Source organism: Geotrypetes seraphini, chromosome 6 (assembly GCF_902459505.1).
Source record: "Geotrypetes seraphini chromosome 6, aGeoSer1.1, whole genome shotgun sequence".
Taxonomy (NCBI): Eukaryota; Metazoa; Chordata; class Amphibia; order Gymnophiona; family Dermophiidae; genus Geotrypetes; species Geotrypetes seraphini.
In genome coordinates this window covers 95054919-95075103 of record NC_047089.1, presented here as the reverse complement: position 1 = coordinate 95075103, position 20185 = coordinate 95054919, and the positions used below count along the sequence as shown (strand labels likewise).

Here is a 20185-nt window from a genome sequence, read left to right as displayed (position 1 = left end):
GCAGCAATTTTTAAGTTCTTATGCTCTTATTGAAGCTACTGATCTGTAATTCTTGATATCATTCATTTCTCCATTTTGATCTTTTGGGATGGGTATTAGAATGATTTTTCCTAGGTGTTTGGGGAATATTCCTAGTAAGTCATTAAGGTAGTCTAATAGTTGTAGAATATTTTTGATGTTTTCTTTGTGGGAAAATTGGGCAGACATCTAACGAGCAATTAGATTTTCTGTATTTGGGTAGCAGTATTATTAACTCTGTTTCTGTGATTGGGGAAAATTTCTTCTAGTACCTATTAACTGGGCATTTTGTTTGTGGAGGGTCTTCTCTATCTTTTGATTTTGTGCTGTTTCCTAGTAATTATGTGAAGTTTCCTGTTAGTGTCTGTTCTGATGTGGTCTACCTTTGCTTTGATAAATGTTGCCAGATCAGGAATTATAGTTACATTTAGCTAGTTTTGTTTGGATTTTGTAGTGGTTGATCCATATTCTCCATGAGATTTAGTCTTCTTCAGTTTGCTGCTTATTTAATTTTCTTCCTAGAACCCTGCATTCCTGTTTCAGTGATAGTAATTCTGTGAACCAGGAGAAATGTTTTCTATCTACAATTTTTTTTTATTTTGGGGTGGGCATATTTTGTCTAATACTTCTTAGATGTTCTCATTCCATTTGTTGATGGCTAGGGTTTTTCTTGGTTATGAAGTTTTTCATCCATTTTTTGCCAGAATATATCTATTTTACCGCTTGTTTCTTTGTTAATTCTTAGGTCTTTTATCTTTTTTTAATTTTGGTATTCTTGCCAGTAGATAGTGAAATATTCTAGGAAGTGGTCTAACCATATTATGGGTGTCCAGTTATTTGCTATTATCTTTAGGTTGTTTTTCCTCTCTTCAACATCTTTATAACCGAACTGGACATAGGTACGACGAGCGAGGTGATTTAATTTTAGGACGATACAAAGTTATTCAGAGTAGTGAAGACGCAGGGGGATTGCGAAGATCTTCACCGTGACATAATCAGGCTCGAGGAATGGGCATCGACATGGCAGATGAGGTTCAACGTGGATAAGTATAAAGTTGATGCATGTCGGTAACAAAAATCTCCTGCACAAATACAGGATGTCCGGGGCGGTACTTGGAGATACCTCGCAGGAAAGGGACTTGGGAGTTCTGATCGACAAGTCGATGAAGCCGTCCATGCAATGTGCAGCGGCAGCGAAAAGGGCAAACAGAATGCTAGGAATGATAAAGAAGGGGATCACAAATAGATCAGAGAAGGTTATCATGCCACTGCACCGGGCCATGGTGCGCCCTCACCTGGAGTACTACGTACAGCACTGGTCGCCGTACATGAAGAAGGACATGGTACTACTCGAAAGGGTCCAGAGAAGAGCGACTAAGATGGTAAAGGGGTTGGAGGAGCTGTCTTACAGTGAAAGTTTAGAGAAACTGGGCCTCTTCTCCCTTGAACAGAGGAGATTGAGAGGGGACATGATTGAAACATTCAAGATACTGAAGGAGATAGACTTAGTAGATAAGGACAGGTTGTTCACCCTCTCCAAGGTAGGGAGAACGAGAGGGCACTCTCTAAAGTTAGAAGGGGATAGATTCCGTACAAATGTAAGGAAGTTCTTTTTCACCCAGAGTGGAAAACTGGAATGCTCTTTCGGAGGCTGTTACAGGGGAAAACACCCTCCAGGGATTCAAGACAAAGTTAGACAAGTTCCTGCTGAACAAGAACGTGCGCAGGTAGGGCTTATCTCAGTTAGGGCGCTGATCTTTGACCGGAGGGCCACTGTGTGAGCGGACTGCTAGGAATGATGGACCACTGGTCTGACCCAGCAGCGGCAATTCTTATGTTCTTATTGCTTATTATAAAGTCTAGTTGGTGACCTTTATTGTGGGTTTTTTGTTTTTTTTAAAGATAGGATGCATAGATCTATATCTTCCAGGAAAGAGAGAAACTCTAAAGTGTCTTTGTCTTCTATTTTGTCTAAGCGCATGTTCAGGTATCCTGCAGCTAGAATAGCGGTATCTTGCAGCATTAGATTGATTTGGAAGGCATTGGAGTGGTCTTTGGCTTCTATCCATTTCCCTGGTGGGCAGTAACAGATTACTTTGTCTTTTATTTGCATGATAAGATTTCCAGTAATTCTGAGAGGTAATCATTGGTTATGGTGACATTGGTTATGGTGTCTACAAGGCTAATTTTATTCCTTTATATAAAAGTGAAAAAACACACAAAATTTTACTTAAACAAAATTTAGGGGTCGCCCCACCTTGCTATTTTTTAAAACTACTACTAAGCTTAACAGTATATTGTAATTCTTGTGCACTCGACAAATAATCAACAGTTTATGACATAAGAGCTGCCTTTGATGCAGAAAGAAATTTCTTTCAGTGCCTAGTCGATGAACAAATTGTTTCTCTTCATCTTTTGTCAAAGTATCATATTTTTCAATGAGGCTTATCCATCTTTCTGCTGTATCATTAACAACAGTCAGTTTGGATGCCTGATTCCAAAGTTCTATGAAAACTGGATTCATCATTTCACTCTGTGGGATATTTCTTCTGGAATATTTTCACTTTTGTTGATCCTCCTTCAATCAAGAGATCAAAAAATGACTGTGTTTTCTGTGTTACAAGTCTTTCAAAGGTCATAAGTTCCATTTTATCTGTATGCACGACACATCATGGAATATCTGGCAATGGTGGATGCTGTACGTTTTACACCATTTGTAGCTTTGTTTTGATTCTATTATCAACAAAGGCAAGTGCTGCTAGGTGTTCGAACAGAAACCATAAATGTCTGGAAATGTCTGTGAGTACCTTGTTTGCAACTCTTTTATTTGATATGTGTTGAGAGTTAAAGAAGCCGGCTATTACAGCCTCCACTGACAGACCACTCGACTCTCTTTATGCTGATACAAACAATATGAGTTTAATAATCAAATAGCAATAGCTTACAGGAACAAATCACACAGCATACAGAGTAATAGAGCATACACCAGGCTGGCCAGGCTGATGGAGAACTTTGAAAGAGTTCTGACTCCTTGGTTCAAAGAGCTTTCTTTTATATGATTCTGACAGCTCTGGCCCACGTTGGTGCATGTTACATTTCACACTTTCATTGGTTAATCATATTCCTTATCTCATTTATTAATCTATGGATTGGTTAACATAATTGAGTGATACTGCGTCACGCCTTTTTCCATCTAATTCTACCCTCATTTCTCCATAAGTGTTCTTTTAATATATCAAGAACCTCCCTTGAGCACCTGGCCTAAGGGCTTTTTCAGTTCTGTGATTAGCCTTTTTGTACACTTGTATCCCTGGTTCGTCTTTCTTCTTGTGAAACTTCCATAACTTATCATACTACTATATTTTTCACCAGAATTGTTTTTTTTCCTAACTGTACCTTCTGGTTGACTCTGCTTCTAAGAAAGCAGAAGTGTCTTTCAGAGTTGACAGTTTCTAGTCAGAGAGCACATTTTTCTTTTTTAGCAACCATTTTAGGTCTTAGCTGTATTGGGCTTGCTTTGGCCTGTTCCTGCTATAACAGGGAAATTCTCAGGGGTCTTCACCTAAGCTTACAGGACTTTTCCTCCCCTTCCTCAGAGTAGACAGCACTTCCAGCATCATTATATGAAGTCCTCGTTCCCATTGGCTTGATCCCATACTGCCATCACTAACTCACACACCAACTTATAGCTTTCTGGTAAAGGTTTTCCTTAATCATAGTGATGAAAACTGATGAGTCAAAAAACATCCTTTCCATGTGGCAGTCTAGCAGTTGACAGCTAACAGACTGGCTTCCCAAGAAGTCAGTTTTCAGGTATAGATTGCAAACTAGACGATGCCATACAAACTACATAGTAACATAGTAAAGAATGGCAGATAAAGACCTGAGTGGTCTATCCAGTCTGCCCAAACATACATGCTCCAAAATTAATTTAGTTTAAATGATCCTTTTTCTTAGATATTTCTGGGCCAGAAACCCAGAGCCCTGCCCAGTAGTGTTCTTAGGTTCCATCTACTGGAGTCTCCATCAAAGCTCACTCCAGCCCATCTTAACCATCCCAACCAATAAAACCCTACCCAGTCCATCCTCAACTGAATGTCCATATACGGGACACAGGCTGTGAAAGCCTGCCCAGTACTGGCCTTAGTTCCTTCACTGTATATTCATTATTTTCTGATTAGAGATCCTTTGTGTTCATCCCATGCTTGTTTGAACTCTGTCACAGTTTTCTTATCCACCACCTCCCTCAGAAGCACATTCCACGCAACAACCATCCTCTTCTTAAAGAAGAATTTCCTAACATTATTCTTGAATCTAACATAAGAACATAAGAACATAAGCAATGCCTCTGCTGGGTCAGACCTGAGGTCCATCATGCCTAGCAGTCCGCTCACGCGGCGGCCCAACAGGTCCAGGACCTGTGCAGTAATCCTCTATTTATACCCCTCTATCCCCTTTTCCAGCAGGAAATTGTCCAATCCTTTCTTAAACCCCTGTACTGTACTCTGCCCTATTACTCCCTCTGGAAGCGCATTCCAGGTGTCCACCACTCGTTGGGTAAAGAAGAACTTCCTAGCATTCGTTTTAAATCTGTCCCCTTTCAACTTTTCCAAGTGTCCTCTTGTTCTTTTATTTTTCGAAAGTTTGAAGAATCTGTCCTTCTCTACTCTCTCTATGCCCTTCATGATTTTATAAGTCTCTATCATATCCCCTCTAAGTCTCCTCTTCTCCAGGGAAAAGAGACCCAGTTTCTCCAATCTCTCAGCGTATGAGAGGTTTTCCATCCCTTTTATCAAGCGTGTCGCTCTCCTCTGAACCCTCTCGAGTAACGCCATATCCTTCCTAAGGTACGGAGACCAATATTGGACACAGTATTCCAGATGCGGGCGCACCATCGCCCGATACAATGGCAGGATAACTTCTTTTGTCCTTGTTGTAATACCCTTCTTGATTATGCCTAGCATTCTATTTGCTTTCTTAGCGGCTGTTGCGCACTGTGCCGTCGGCTTCATTGTCATGTCCACCATTACCCCCAAGTCCCTTTCTTGGTTGCTCTCATTCAATAATATCCCTCCCATCGTATAGTTGTACCTCGGGTTTCTGTTTCTACCGCCCCCTCAACCTCAAATTATGCCCTCTGGTTTTACCATTTTCCTTTCTCTGGAATAGATTTTGTTCTACGTTAATACCTTTGAAGTATTTGAACATCTGAATCATATCTCCCCTGTCCCTTCTTTCCTCAAGGGTATATATATTCAAAGTTTCCAGTCTCTCATACGTCTTTTGGCGCAAACTTCCTACCATTTTCATTGCCTTCCTCTGGACTGCTTCAAGTCTTTTTATGTCCTTCGCCAGATATGGTCTCCAATATTGAACACAATACTCCAAGTGGGTCCTCACCATCAGCCTGTACAGGGGCATCAACACCTTCTTTCTTCTACTGGTTATGCCTCTCTATATACAGCCTAGCATCCTTATGGCAACAGGCACTGCCTTGTCACACTGTTTCTTCACCTTTAGATCTTCAGACACTATCACTCCAAGGTCCCTCTCCCCATCCGTTGGGTTTGGGCAGACTAGATGGGCCATTGGTCTTTATCTGCCATCATGTTTCTATGTTTCTAACTCATACATTCATCAAACTTTGGCTCAGATATACTTTTCCCAGACACAGATAGCATGTCTGTCTTCTGACTTCCTGGTACTTGGTTTATACCCTGGAGAGACTTATCTACCAGACTGTGTCTAGAAAGTTTCTTTGTCTGATTTCTTTGGTAAGCCTTTTTCCTCACATTGGCTGGAACTACTGAGGGCATTTGGTGACTGCCTGCTGCTTCTGTGCTGTGTTGCAAATGAAGCTCTGTCTGGGAATGATGCCATCTCATCCTATCTTCAGATTCCTCACCTGTTTAACTACACCCCCAGGTGAAGGAGGAGAAAGAAGTCGCAGAAAGACTCAACATGTTCTTCTCGTCTGTATTCACAAACGAAGACACAACCAACATACCGGAACCTGAACAAATCTTCAATGGAAATCAAGCAGAAAAATTAACATCCATGAAAGTGAGCCTTGAAGATGTACGTAGGCAGATAGAAAAACTAAAAACTGACAAATCCCGGGTCCGGACGGAATCCATCCCAGGGTTCTGAAGGAATTAAAGGAGGAGATAGCAGAACTACTGCAGCAAATTTGCAACCTATCCTTGAAAACAGGCATGATTCCGGAGGATTGGAAGATAGCCAATGTCACGCCCATCTTTAAAAAGGGATCAAGAGGTGACCCGGGAAACTACAGACCAGTGAGTTCTCATTAAAGCCCTATGTGTTTTCAATGCAGTTTTCTCCACACTACCCCCTCTCTTAATTCTACCTGGACCAGGAGATGTGGAACATGGAAATGGATTTTGGTTTACAGGATTCTCAAACAAGGGCAAATAAACTCTTGGCATAGGATCCTTTTAAATTCCTGTAGCCTTTTACTTAACCTGAGTGATACTATTCCCGGGCTTCTCAGTGACAGGTCATGATTCATTATTCTCACACTGAAACTTGGGCATTTTGTTGGTTTCTGGATTTTCCCTGTCACAATATATACTATACACTGTGAACCAAAAAAAAAAAAACACCCACCAAAATTTTTTTTGTCATATCTTCCTCAGAACTTAGCCGATTCTTATGAAATTTAGTGTGCCATGTCTTGAATGAAGTTGATGTAAAATGTTGCAAATATTTCCCATCACACCACATTTCCTTGTGAAAATAAATTGTGAACTGAACAAAAAAAACACATAAAAAAGTTTTATGGCAAATCTTGCAGAAAAATGTAATGTCAAAAAGCAATGTTTCAATTAAACAGATGTTCGAAGTGTGTTCCCTTTGTACGAATATAATTGTATCTCACAGTAGTTCCAATTATTTTATATACTGTATATCTGGGGTTCTGGTGTCTGCTCAATACAGGCATATTTTAAAAGATAGAAGATTACATTACTTACATTACATTAGAGATTTCTATTCCGCCATTACCTTGCGTTTCAAGGCGGATTACAAAAGAAATAAAAAACGGAGGGTTACAATGGAAGAACATTTGTCCTTTTTGGAGAGGTAAAGAGTAGATTATGTAGTTTCTGTGTGGCAGGGAGAGGGGAAGGACGGTAAGTTTGAAGTTAGGGCTGTTTCAGTAATTTCTTGAAGAATGTAGTTTTTATTTATTTTCTGAAGTTATGGCTGTTTCAGGAATTTCTTGAAGAGTATAGTTTTTATTTCTTTTCGGAACGTCTTGTAGACTGGTGTCGTTATCAGTAGATTGGAGATTTGGTTATCTAGTTTCGCTGCTTGAGTGGCCAGGAGGCCATCGTATAGTTTTTTCTGTTTTACTTCTTTGATCGAGGGGTGTGTGAATGGGGTGTGTGTTTTTCTATGTCTGATTGAGGTGGTTTGGATGAGGCGGTTGTTCAGGTAGGTTGGGCTGTCTCCATTTAAGGCTTTAAATAACATACAGTAGAATTTAAATAGTATTCTTTCTTGGATTGGTAGTCAATGTGAGTTGATGTATGCTTCTGTAATATGGTCGTGTTTTCTCAATGAGTAGATGAGTCTCAGAGCTGTATTTTGGATTGTTTGTAGTTGTTTAGTCATTGTAGCAAGGCAGGGGAGGTAGAGGATGTTGCAGTAATCTAGTAGACTTAGGATTAGGGATTGTACTATAAGCTGGAATTGTGTTTTTTCGAAGAATTTCCTGACTTGTCTTAGGTTTCTCATCACTGCGAAGGATTTCTGTATTGTTTTATTTATTTGCGGTTGCATGGTGCAGCATCGGTCTATAGTCATTCCTAGTAGTTTTATGGTAGTTTGAATGGGATAAATGATTGTGTGGTTAAGGTTGGGACTTTGTCATTTTCGAGGAGGATGAATTTAGTTTTGTTTGTGTTGAGTTTCAGTTTGTGATCTTTCATCCAGGTTGCTACTGTTTCTAGTGTTCAGTGTAGTGTGTTTGTCATGGCGGTCTTTGGTTGATCAAAAGGTATGAGAATGGTAATGTAATCTGCATAACTGTAGGTGGTGATGCCTAGATTATCTAGGTATGTTCCGAGAGATGCAGTGTATAGGTTGAAGAGAGTAGGGGATAGCGGGGATCCTTGTGGTACGCTGCAAATGTTGGACCGAAGTTCAGATGTTTTAATAGAATTTTTTGTCTGGACCTTCGGAGTACAGCAAGGTACTAAATACTTCTGGTTGCTATCATTCTCATTGATCCAATTTTTATTGATTTTTATAAATACTTCTATTTATAAATACTTTTATTCTCAGTGCCTCACTGTCTCACTTCTTTTAAGCTGGCCCTGCTTTTAGCTACATACCTCTCTACACCTGAAATTTCACATAAAAACCAAGAAAAAATCTCAGCCTATCTGGTAAACATTGCTGTCTAGATATTTCACTGCCACCTGAAACTAAATATGTCCAAGACTGAGCTGTTCCTCTTTCCTCCTAAAACCTCCACTCTTCACCCTCCATTCTCCATCTCTGTAAATAATACTATTATTGTTCCATCCTCCTCTGCTCTTACCCATGGAGTAGTCTTTGACTCTGACCTTTCATTTTCTATACACATCCAACAAACTTCTATCTTTACAATGTTGCCAAAATTCACCCTTTCCTCTCTGAGCACACTACTTGGACCCTTGTTCACACTCTTGTAATCTCACACTTAAACTACTGCAATTTACTTCTAACAGGTCTCCCGTTTAACTGCCTTTCCTGACAGTAATCAGTGCAAAATTCAGTTATATGACTTAACTACTGCCAACTTCGCTATATTCATCTTACCCCTCTCCTCAGATCACCCCACTGGCTCCCTATCAACCTCCACATACAGTTCAAACTCTGCAGCTCCTTAGTATCTCTCCTCTCTTATCTCTCCTTAAACGCCTCCCTGAGAACTCTGTTTCACAGATAAGCTGCTTTTATCTATGCTCTTCTCCTCTACTGCCTGTTCCAGACTTCATTTCTTTCATCTAACTGCTCCATAGCCTAGAATAAACTACCTGAGTTCATCCTTCATGTCCTTTCCCTTACCTTATTTAAAAGAAAACTGAAAACCCACCTTTTTGATTTAGCCTTCAATCCATAACCCTACTTAACACTGCTCACCACCCTAACCAGCAGACTAATCATCCCCCCTGTTTGTCTGTCTTGTCTGTTTAGATTGTAGGCTATATCTTGCAGGAACTGTCTCCTTTGGGATTCTGTGCAGCGTTGCATATGTCTGGTAGCACCCGAAAGATTTGCAAATCCATACATTTAGTAACAGATTTTTTTTTTTTTTTTAAGATTGAGTCCAAGGTTGCTTGGTTTATTTATTTATATTTTCATTTTCCGTTTACTACAAATAAAATAAACTTTAAGCCAGTTAAGCAGCAGGATTTTATCATGCTTTTGAAAAGTTGCAAAGATATATGTCTAGCGCATAAATACAGAGATTGTTTCAGATTTATTTTATGTGGTTATTTATTCTACTTTACTTCTAAGTTAATATCATTAAAGGAAAAATTTGTAATCCTGTAAAACTGGTAAATAAAAAGCAATGGGCAGCTATATTCAAAATATTAAGTTATATTTTGGAGCAATTATATTTTAAGTGTAAAATATGTCTGTTATAGATGTTGCCCCGTAGCTATCAAGATATATGAGAGGACTAAAATGTCAAAGATACTAAACTAAAGTTTCAGTAGGTGCTCCTACTGGATCATGTAATAGGTTTCATTTAGTATTTTTTCTACTAAAATATCAAAATATTAATTGTTTGTAACGCTGGTCCTGATATATTAATATTGAATTTCTGTGTGAATGTTTGAAAAGTTAGTGCATGTGCTTCAGCTGATTGCTGTTTTCTGTCTATAAGGCTGTCTTCCTTTCACAGTGCCTTGTGAATATGTGTGGTAAGTTATTATAACCTGCAGTGCAGATGGCAAGTGTGCTTCTGAGAAAATTGATGGATGGGATATGATGTCATCTATGAGATGACAAGGTTCACGAGGTAGTTGACCTCCAAGAATAAGTTTTAACTAGTTAGAATTCTAAATGTGAACTTGTATGACACTGGCTAAATGGAAAATATGTACAATTTGTATTTCTTTATGGCAGTATTTACCCCCTTGGCTGAACTCCATATAATGAGATTTGGTCCCTGAAGACTCAGAAGATATTGTTTGAGGGTAACACTTTGCAACCTTCCATGGGATTCAAATACTAATCTACTATCTAAACTATAAACTTTGTATTCCAAAAAACTAACTAGCCTTCATTAAAAATGTAATTTATGAAGTCATTTTCAGATCTTTTCTTAGTTTTTTTAATGTATTCAGGAAAACTTGGCAACAACACACTATTAATGGAAATATTGCAACAAAATACCACATTATTAAAATGCCCAAATGTTAAATTGACTTTTATCTTGTTATTTCTGTGCATGTGGGAATGATGAAGAGTTCAACATTAGAAGAAATTTAACCCCTGTTTTACAAAGGTGCGTTAGACGTTTTAGAGTGTGCTAAATATACACATGTGCTAAATGCTAACACGTCCATAGACTAACATGCATGCCTTAGCGTTTAGCGCATGGTTAGCATGCACTAAAACGCTTAGGGCACTTTGTAAAAGGAGCCCTAAGTTTTTTATTATGTTGGAATGCTAGTACTATCATTATTTTCGTCTCCATGACATGTCTGCAGGAAATCCCTCTCTTCGTTTCCTTCGTGTTTCTCAAATGAAAGAGCATTTTTAATGAAATTGGAATACGGTCTTAGTGCCAGAAAATTCAGTGCTTGCAGAGACTCATGAGCATGAAAAATTTATATTACTGTGAACTGCTTTGGATTCTTATTAGAAGGGGCAGGACACAATTTTAAAAATAACTATTCAGTTTGTCCACTTTTCCAAGATGTTGTTATACTGTCTGGGAAATTTAAGCCTCAGGGACAAACTTTATAAGGGAAATTATATAACTTTGTGCCTTTTGTTAGATGCACCTGTTACCACAATGCTGAATGTCAATTCTATAACAGCATCTGTGTGCCAAGATTTTGTTATAATAGGATAAACCCAAATTGGCACTCCTAAATTTAGAGTTACTGTATAAGCCAGGTTAATGGCAGGCATAAATGGACATGCCTAAGTGCACCATTCAAGCACATAACTTACCGTGTTTTTTTCGCTCCATAAGACACACCTGACCATAAGATGCACCCTAGATTTAGAGGAGGAAAATAAGAAAAAAAACATTCTGAACCAAATTCTCCCTGCCAGGCTCTGCACCCAACCCCACATTCCTTGCCAGGCTCTGCACTCTGTCCCCCCCTCCCTGCCAGGCTCTGTACCCTGTTCCCCTCTGGTGGTCTTGTGGTAGGCTGGGACAGGGCACAGGGCAGGTCAGGACAGGGTACAGGGCAGGCCGAGACATGGCATAGGGCATGCAGGGACAGGGCACAGGTCAGGCAGGCCTAGTGGCAGGCATGCCTTGTAGCCTAGAGACAGGCAGGCCAGCAGGTTCCAAACTCCCCATATACCCCCCAGTACCTTAAATCATCCCCCATGCCCCCACATAGTCCCAAGTACCTTAAATCATCCCCCATACCCTCATACTCTTTTAAACACCCCATACCTTTTAAATCATTCCCCATACCCTTTTAAGCACTCCCCCCAGTACCTTTTGTCCCCCCCCAATCTCACCCTCCCCACCCTCCATTGTGTGGCTGCCAAAGAGTCCAAGAAATTAAGTCAGAATATACAAATAAGAGATACACATAGAATGAAAAAGCTAGATAGTGTACATGATCCCCCAAAGAGCCCCAGCACAGAAAAAAACAAAAACCAACCAACAACCGTCAGGGGCATAAAAAAAAAATACCCCGTGCCTTTTAAAATTCCTCCCGTCCTCGCTAGATGGCTCTCATACTTGGGTCAGGAGCGCGGATGTGTGGAGCAAGCGTTACGTGCTCCCACTTGGGCCCGCCTTTACATTCTGAATGGCTGGCATCAGTTCTCGCGAGTCCTGTGTGAAATGATGCCACCATTCAGAAAGCAGCGGCGAGCCCAAGCGGGAGAGCATAACGCTTGCTTCGCACATTCGCACTCCTAACCTGAGTAGGAGAGCCTAGCGAGGGAGGGATACTGCTGGACCACCAGGCTGTTTAAAAAAGGTACCAACGATGACAAAGGCGGCAATGGTGCTGGAGGGGTGTTTTGAAAAGGTGCAGCAGCAGTGCGGAGGGGGGTGTGTTTTGAAAAGGTGCGGCAGCAGTGCTGAGAGGCAGAGGAGAGGGGTGTTTTGAAAAGGTGCAGCGGGAGGGTGTTTTACAATGCTAAGTAGGAGTACAAATTTTGTAACTTCGCTACATAAGATGCACCGGGATTTCCACCCACTTTTGGGTGGAAAAAAAGTGCGTCTTATGGAGCAAAAAATATGTTATATAGTATTCTATAAGTTATACATATATTTATTTGTAATTTATTTTAAAAATTTCTATACCATTTAAAACCTAAATGTTTTACATAATTTTACATACATAAGTTTATAAAACAAAATAAAGACACAAACATAAACAGTTCTAAAAAAATCAGTAGCAGGAAAATCAATGCCATAAAAGGCCTATACATGCAATTACATACTGAATCTCAGAATATCAGGAGTCAGGAGGAATCAATGTCTAGAAAAAGGCATTTACAAATAATTTTGTTTTAAGTAATTTCCTAAATTTCCCTTTTTCACCACATTTGTGTATTTGCCCATAGGAGGGGCCTTAGACACCTGGGCCAATCAAGTCTTAGGACCGTGTGGGATAGACCAGAGAGGGGCGTGCTCCTTCCTGACTCCACGATCGTCGGAGGAGAGGTTGGGTGCTCTCCTGCCTCCACAATCATCAGGGGGGGCTACCGGCAGAAGGGTTTGAACATTTCTGCCACAATCGTTCAGGGGTGTCGTCTTCGGGCTTGAGGGGTTTGGCTCTCTCCTGTCTCAGCGATCGTCGGTGGGAGGGCTACTGGCAGGAGGGGTTGAGCACCCTCCTGCTGCGGTCATTCAGGGAGGGCGTACTGGCGGCCGCTATACTTAGCGCGGCAGGGAGATCCCTTGTCATAGAAACATAGAAGATGACGGCAGAAAAGGGCTACAGCCCATCAAGTCTGCCCACTCTGCTTACCCACCCCCTGTCTATGCCCTAATGACCCAATTTCCTTATCTTGACCCTCGTAGGGATCCCACATGGGTATCCCATTTATTCTTAAAGTCTGGCATGCTGTCTGCCTCGATCACCTGCACTGGAAGCTTGTTCCAATGATCAACCACTCTATCTGTGAAGAAATACTTTCTGGTGTCGCCATGAAATTTTCTGCCCCTGAGTTTGAGCGGCTGCCCTCTTGTGGCCGAGGATCCCTTGAGAAAGAAAATATCATCTTCCACTTCGACACGTCCCGTGAGGTACTTAAATGTTTTGATTATGTCTCCCCTCTCCCTACGTTCCTCGAGAGTATAGAGCTGCAATTTGTTCAGTCTCTCTTCGTACGAGAGACCCTTGAGCCCCGAGATCATCCTGGTGGCTATCCGCTGAACCGATTCAATTCTGCGCTCATCTTTACTGTAATGTGGCCTCCAGAATTGCACACAGTACTCCAGATGAGGTCTCACCATGGCCCTGTACAACGGCATTATGACTTCAGGCTTTCGGCTGATGAAACTTCTATTGATACAACCCAATATCTGCCTTGCCTTAGATGAAGCCTTCTCCACTTGTCGCGATAAGTATAGCGACCGTATCTACACTAACCCAGTTCTATAATTGGCGTCTCTAACATGGACGTCGGTTACAGAATCGGGTTTATTTTAGGTGGGTCTAGGCCTGATTCTGTATAGGATGCCCGTCCCAGGCGTTCTATACAGAATCCAGGCCTAAATGTGCAGCCCTAGTATTAGTTTTTCTTTTTATCTAATATTTTTGTTCCTAAAGCTGAAGTGTCATATGATGTAGGACTTTGGTATTGTATTGTTTTGGCTTTGTAACATTAAGGGTTTTCTATTGATTCTTATGGAGCTAGAATGAGTTAGTGTTTCAGGAACCATATATGAAAAATGAAATGGGAACAAGGGTTTTGTGCTTTTAGCCCTAGCTTATGCTGACATTACATCCTGCACATGCTTAGTGTGGATTCCCTACCTGTTCACATAGGCGACAGATGTCACAAGCAACTCTGCATTTCTAATAAGGATTAATCAGGCTTATGCATAGGGAAATGAGGCGGCTAATGCATTCAGCATCTCAGAGCAAGGCAAGCCTGAAATGCTTCATTATATGCTTAGTATAGACCTTTGAATTGTGATTTTTACATGTGTAATTTGCTGGCCTTTCCAAATAACTGTTCACCACAGTCCTTTTTCCATCCTCAATGTAAATTAATTATTTATTTATTCAATTTTCTATACCGTTCTCCCAGGGGAGCTCATAATGGTTTACATGAATTTATTCAGGTACTCGAGCAATTAAGCCCAAAATACCTATGATTTCAGGGAGATGAGTAGTTATATTTAGAAACTTAGGCCCCCTTTTATCAAGCCATATTAAGGTGTTTTTTTTTATCGTCGGCCGCTGCGGTAAAAACTCCGACGCTCATTGAATTCCTATGAGCGTCGGCGCTTTTACTGCAGCAGTCGGTAATAAAAAATCCTAACACAGCTTGATAAAAGGGGGTTATAATGAAGTGTATATTATTTTAATGTAGTATTTTCCCAGTGAATTCCATAATACTCATACACAGTTTCTTACTTTAAAAGGATTTCCCTTATAGTGCATGTGTTTTGAAAATAAGTTTTACAAGTAATCCTAAATGGTAAATCAATAGTTGAGCTTTGACATGCTTTTAATAAGGCAATCTCTTCAAACGTACAGTAATTTTCAAAGAGATCAAAGTAAATAAGTACACTAGCTCAGTGGTGTAGCAAAAACTGGACAGTTGTACTGTGGCATGTTGTGGGATATCAGAATGACCTTTGGAGTATTCTAACTCATCAGGTCTGTCAATTTCTCATTCATTCTTTCTATCTTATTTTTTCATTAAATACTTGAGTATAAATAATATAAGTGCTTTAAATAACTTAGCTTTTAAACAGTGTTATTTCATGCTTCAAGTGTGTTTCTCCAGCATTTGAAAAATGTTCCCCTTTGCCAACGCGTTTCGCCACTCTTTATCAAGGCTGGGGATACTAGAGGTAAACACAAAAAGGACACCAAATTATAATTCAAATTTGCCAATGTTTTAAACTATAATACTAAAAACTGCCATACTTGAATAGATTTACATCGCTGTCTACTATGCCGATGGCCTCCAAAAGATGGCTGCGGCGTCCTTATACCTCACTGAAATATCCTACATCCCTGACGTCATATCCGGAGCAGAGAATCAACTGAAGAATTTCCACTGAGCAACTCCGCCCAGAAGATGAAATACGGGGATAGAGATTTTTATTACAGATCAACCTGTTTCATTAAGCCCCTCTGGAGCCATAGAGTTAGTGTAAACATCCAACGTAACTCTCTTAAATTCAAATTTCTCTCAACATTACCTCCCTCCCACCCAACTGTAATTACATCTAGTACTCTCCATTTCAGGTCACCTAATGTGTGCCCACAAAGTTTCCAGTGACGTACCAACGGGGAAGCTTCATTTTGAGTGTGTACACGAGATTTATGTTCCATTAAGCGTGTTTTTATTTATCTAAGGGTACGTCCTACATACAATTTCGGACCTGGGCATTGAATAAGATATATTACCTGACTAGAGTTACAATTAGTCACCGCTCTAGAGCGATAAATAGCTCCTGTTCTGGGATGAATCCAAATTTCACCAGACATGGTGAAAGGGCATCACTGGCAGTGCTCACAAGGCAAGTGACAGCCTTTAACCCTAGGTGCAGAGTCCCTGAGAATATTGTGATTAACATACTCCCCTATGTTTTTCTTTCTTTTATAAGAAAAAATTGGTCGATCTTCCAGGGTAGGATTGGCTAGCTTTACTATATGCCAATGTTTTTCAATAATTTGAGTGATGTTGTGAGCTAAGGTTGAGTGATATTGGATGAAAGCAATCCCCTCACTGGAATTAGAATTCTTTTTCTTCTCTTGTATTAGCCCTTCGCGGTGGGCATATTTTGCCCAAGTGTACACTCTTTTCACCACCTCTTGAGGATACCCACGTTGGTAAAACTGTACCTTCATCTTTTTTGCTTGAATTCGAAATTCGTCTAGAGAATGGCAAATCCTACACAGACACAGGAATTGGCTAATAGGAAGACTTTGTCTAAGACCAATCGGGTGAAAACTATGGTAACGGAGCAGGCTTATATTATTTATACTCAAGTATTTAATGAAAAAATAAGATAGAAGACAGACCTGATGAGTTAGAATACTCTAAAGATCATTCTGATATCCCACAACATGCCACAGTAGAACTGTCCTGTTTTTGCTACACCACTGAGCTAGTGTACTTTTTAATAAGGCAAAGCAGTTTTTATTATAGTATAGTTAGGGCACTAGTCTTTGATCTAAGGGCCGCCGCGGGAACGGACTGCTGAGCACGATGGATCACTGGTCTGACCCAGCAGCAGCATTTCTTATGTTCTTATAGTTCACAACCAGGTCCTCAGAGCACAAATACCAGTTGGATTTTCAGGATATATACATTTATATACACTAGTGGCAATACATGCAAATTGATATTCTGCATAATTTTATGAATATCCTGAAAACCAAACTGTCTGAGTGTGTCTGAGAACTGGCTAGAGAATCACACTGGATTATAGAAAAAAACTGTAGCTTTACTATATTTGAAAAGTAAGAAAGGACTTTAATTCTGTATCATTTTCAAGATATTGTTAACATTTGAATTTTCTGTAGGAGACAACAATGTAATTGAATAGCAAGACTTACTTGAAATGCATTATGCGAGAAAATATTCTGCTGTGAATCTAAATAGAAAAAAAAACAACTAAAATGAGATAATTGGGAAAGTATCCATAAAATCAGCCTGAATATATTATTACAAGTATATATGAGATAATATTTGTTTTTAAAAAGATTCTATGGCACTGTAAACTCAGTCTCATTAGAGACTGCATTTAAAAGGCTTATAAAGTTACTCATTAAAGTTATCTTGTTGTATCTCCATAGCTTTTTCATTAAAGAAAATTCAGCAGAAAGCATTTTCTCCTGATAGCAGGAACCAATTTGCAATAAATGTTCTGGAAACCACTAGGGAAGCCATTACTGAGGTCTAATAAAAACAGACAAGCGTAACTTGTTCTATATTTTTGTTTCAATCACATGCAGATGAGACCCCACTTTCAATACCAACCACAAGAGACTGCTTTGACAAACTTTCCCTATCTGGGCATGGGCAACCATTACCTCCTGGCTTTCCATCTCCTTTCCTGTTCCCTGATGGACTGTCATCCATAGAGACACTTCTGACTAACATCCAGGTAGGCCTTCCTGAAGCCCAATGTTAGGGTACAAACAGGTACCAAACAGATTTATAAAAATTACAAAGTCTTTTTAGCATAATGGGTTAAAAGATTATTTTATCTAGAGTAATAAATACAAATAAATATAGAAGTTTAATGAAAGCTCTTTGAACCATTTAGATTTTAAAGGCACCACAAGAATCAGTTATGAAACAAAGTCAAGTGCATATCCAAATATAAATTGTTTATTGAATTATACTAGAAGCATGAATAAAAGTGACATTGGCATATTATAAGAGATGTTTTCTTAATGCTCCCCTTTATTAGAGGATGAGATAGATCATAATGTTTAAATTTATATGAGTCGAATCCTGTTAGTTTTAAAGCTAGTACAATGCTGAGGTGGCAATGACATGAAAGTTATTAGCATTATTTGATAAAGGCACTCAGAAAAGTACTTAATCCTGTCCTGGAAGTGGAGGAGATGCTTGAAATCCCAAAAATTACTGAATCCATGACCACTAGGAGGCATAGTTGGCGATTCCCTTCTGAGGGGTACAAAAGCAACCATCTGCAGACCAGACATGATGTCAAGAGAGGTATGCTGCCTACCCGGTGCCAAAATCCAAAATGTTAAGGAGAGCTTGTCAATACTCATCAAGCCTGATGACTACGATCCGATGCTGCTCATCCACATTGCCACTAACGGTACTGCCAGGTACCCCTTCGAACGTGTCAAAAGTGACTTTGTGGATCTGGGAGAGAAGGTGAAGCAGTCAGGTGCCGCAGGTGGTATTATCGTCCATCCTCCCTGTCGAGGGTAAAGGCAAGGGCAGAGATGCTCACATTCTAGAGATGAATGTGTGGCTACGTGGATGATGTCATCTAGAGCATTTTAGCTTCCTGGACCATGGGATGATTTTCCAAGGGCTGCTGAGCAGGGATGGTGTGCATCTATCAAAGAAGGGAAGAAGTGTCTTTGCTGGCACGCTGGCTAATCTACTGAAGAGGGCTTTAAACTAGAAGCGATGGGTCAGGGTAATCAAAGCTCCCGGGTGAGTATAAGCTCTCAGTAAGTAAATAACTGAATATCTCTACACAGATGGGAAAAGGGGGCAATGCCTGGAAAGCAGTATATACTAATGTTCTAAATATGGGAAACAAAATTCTGGATCTAGAACTGTGGTGGAAGAAGAGGAGTTGGATATAGTAGCGATCCACGGAGACATGACTCACAGAGAACCATGACTGGGATGTAGTTATACCGGGCTATAATCTATTCAGCAAAGACAGGGTAGGAAAAAAAGGAGGAGGAGTAGCGTTATGTTTTAAAGATCAAATTAAAGCCACACAATTTCAGGATCTGCAGGGCAAAGAAGAGGCACTGTGGATCAATTTGGAAAGAGGGAATGAGTATGGTATACAGGCCTCCTCCACAGACAGAAGATGTAGTTAGAGATTTAATAGTAGGCATTCAGAATATCTCTTAAAAAGGTGAAGTCTTACTAATAGGTGATTTTAACATGTCGGATGTTGATTGGGGTATCCCTATTGTGAGGTGTTCTAGAAGTAGGGAGATACTAGTTTCTCTACAAGGAGAACTGTTCCAGCAGTTGGTAATGGAACCCACTTGAGATGGGGTCATACTGTATTTAGTGCTTACAAACGGGGAAAGTGTTTCTGATGTTACAGTGGGTGATCATCTGATATCCAGTGATCACTGCATGGTATGATTTCATATTAAGATGGGTATAGAGAGGGCTTATTCAAAAGCAAAGGTTCTAGGCTTAAAAAAAAACTAACTTTGTTTGGGTGGGAGTTTACGTAAAGGAATTGTCTTGGTGGGAATGTCTGGAAGGAGTGGAAATGCGGTGGGCAAAACTGAAAGGAGTGATTGTAAGGGCGATAAAACTTTTTGTGATGCAAGTAAGTAATAGTAGGAGGAAAAGAAGGCCACTTTTTGTTCTCAAAAGTAGTAGCTGAGAAGGTAAGGAATAAGAGATTAGCCTTCATAAACTACGAAAGATCACAGAAAGAGGAAGACAGACAAAAATATCTGGAAAAGTTAAGAGAGGCTGATCGTGTAGTTAGGAAAGCAAAAATGCAAATGGAAGAAAAAATAGCTGACATGGTAAAATGGGGAGACAAGACTTTTTTTTTAGATATATTAGTGATAGAAAGAAGTGCAAAAGTGGCATTGTGAGATTCAAAGGTGAGGGGAAGAATATGTAGAAGCTAATAAAGAAAAGGCCTAATTGCTTAACAAATATTTATGTTCTGTGTTCATAGCTGAAGTACTGGGAATGGGACTGCAGAAGACAAACATGAATAGAGACGGAGTGTAATAGACCCTGATCAATTTTCAGAGAGTTGTGTTCATGAGGAGCTAGCTAAAATAAAGGTAGAGAAAGAGATGGGGCCAGATGGTGTACATCTGAGGGTGCTGAAGGAACTTAGGGACGTTCTAATAGCTCCACTGACTGACCTTTTCAATGAGTCTCTAGAGTCGGGAGTGGTACCGGAGGACTGGAGATGGGCGGATGTGGTCCCTCTCCACAAAAGTGGAAGTAAGGAAGAAATAGGGAATTACAGGCCAGTAAGTCTGAGTTCTGTGGTAAACAAATTAATGGAAACATTTATAAAACAAACAATGGTGAA

At 40.0% G+C, this 20185-nt stretch overlaps 1 protein-coding gene across 7 annotated transcripts in view; it reads left to right on the top strand.

The window, feature by feature from the left end:
- DACH1 (dachshund family transcription factor 1) overlaps window positions 1–20185 on the top strand; it is a 1064146-nt gene that overhangs the window by 900054 nt on the left and 143907 nt on the right. For all 7 annotated transcript variants that reach the window (XM_033948397.1, XM_033948400.1, XM_033948395.1 and 4 more), the window contains one exon: window positions 17394–17545. In XM_033948397.1, coding sequence (XP_033804288.1) covers window positions 17394–17545 — 152 coding nt within the window. The remainder of the gene's footprint in view (window positions 1–17393; window positions 17546–20185) is intronic.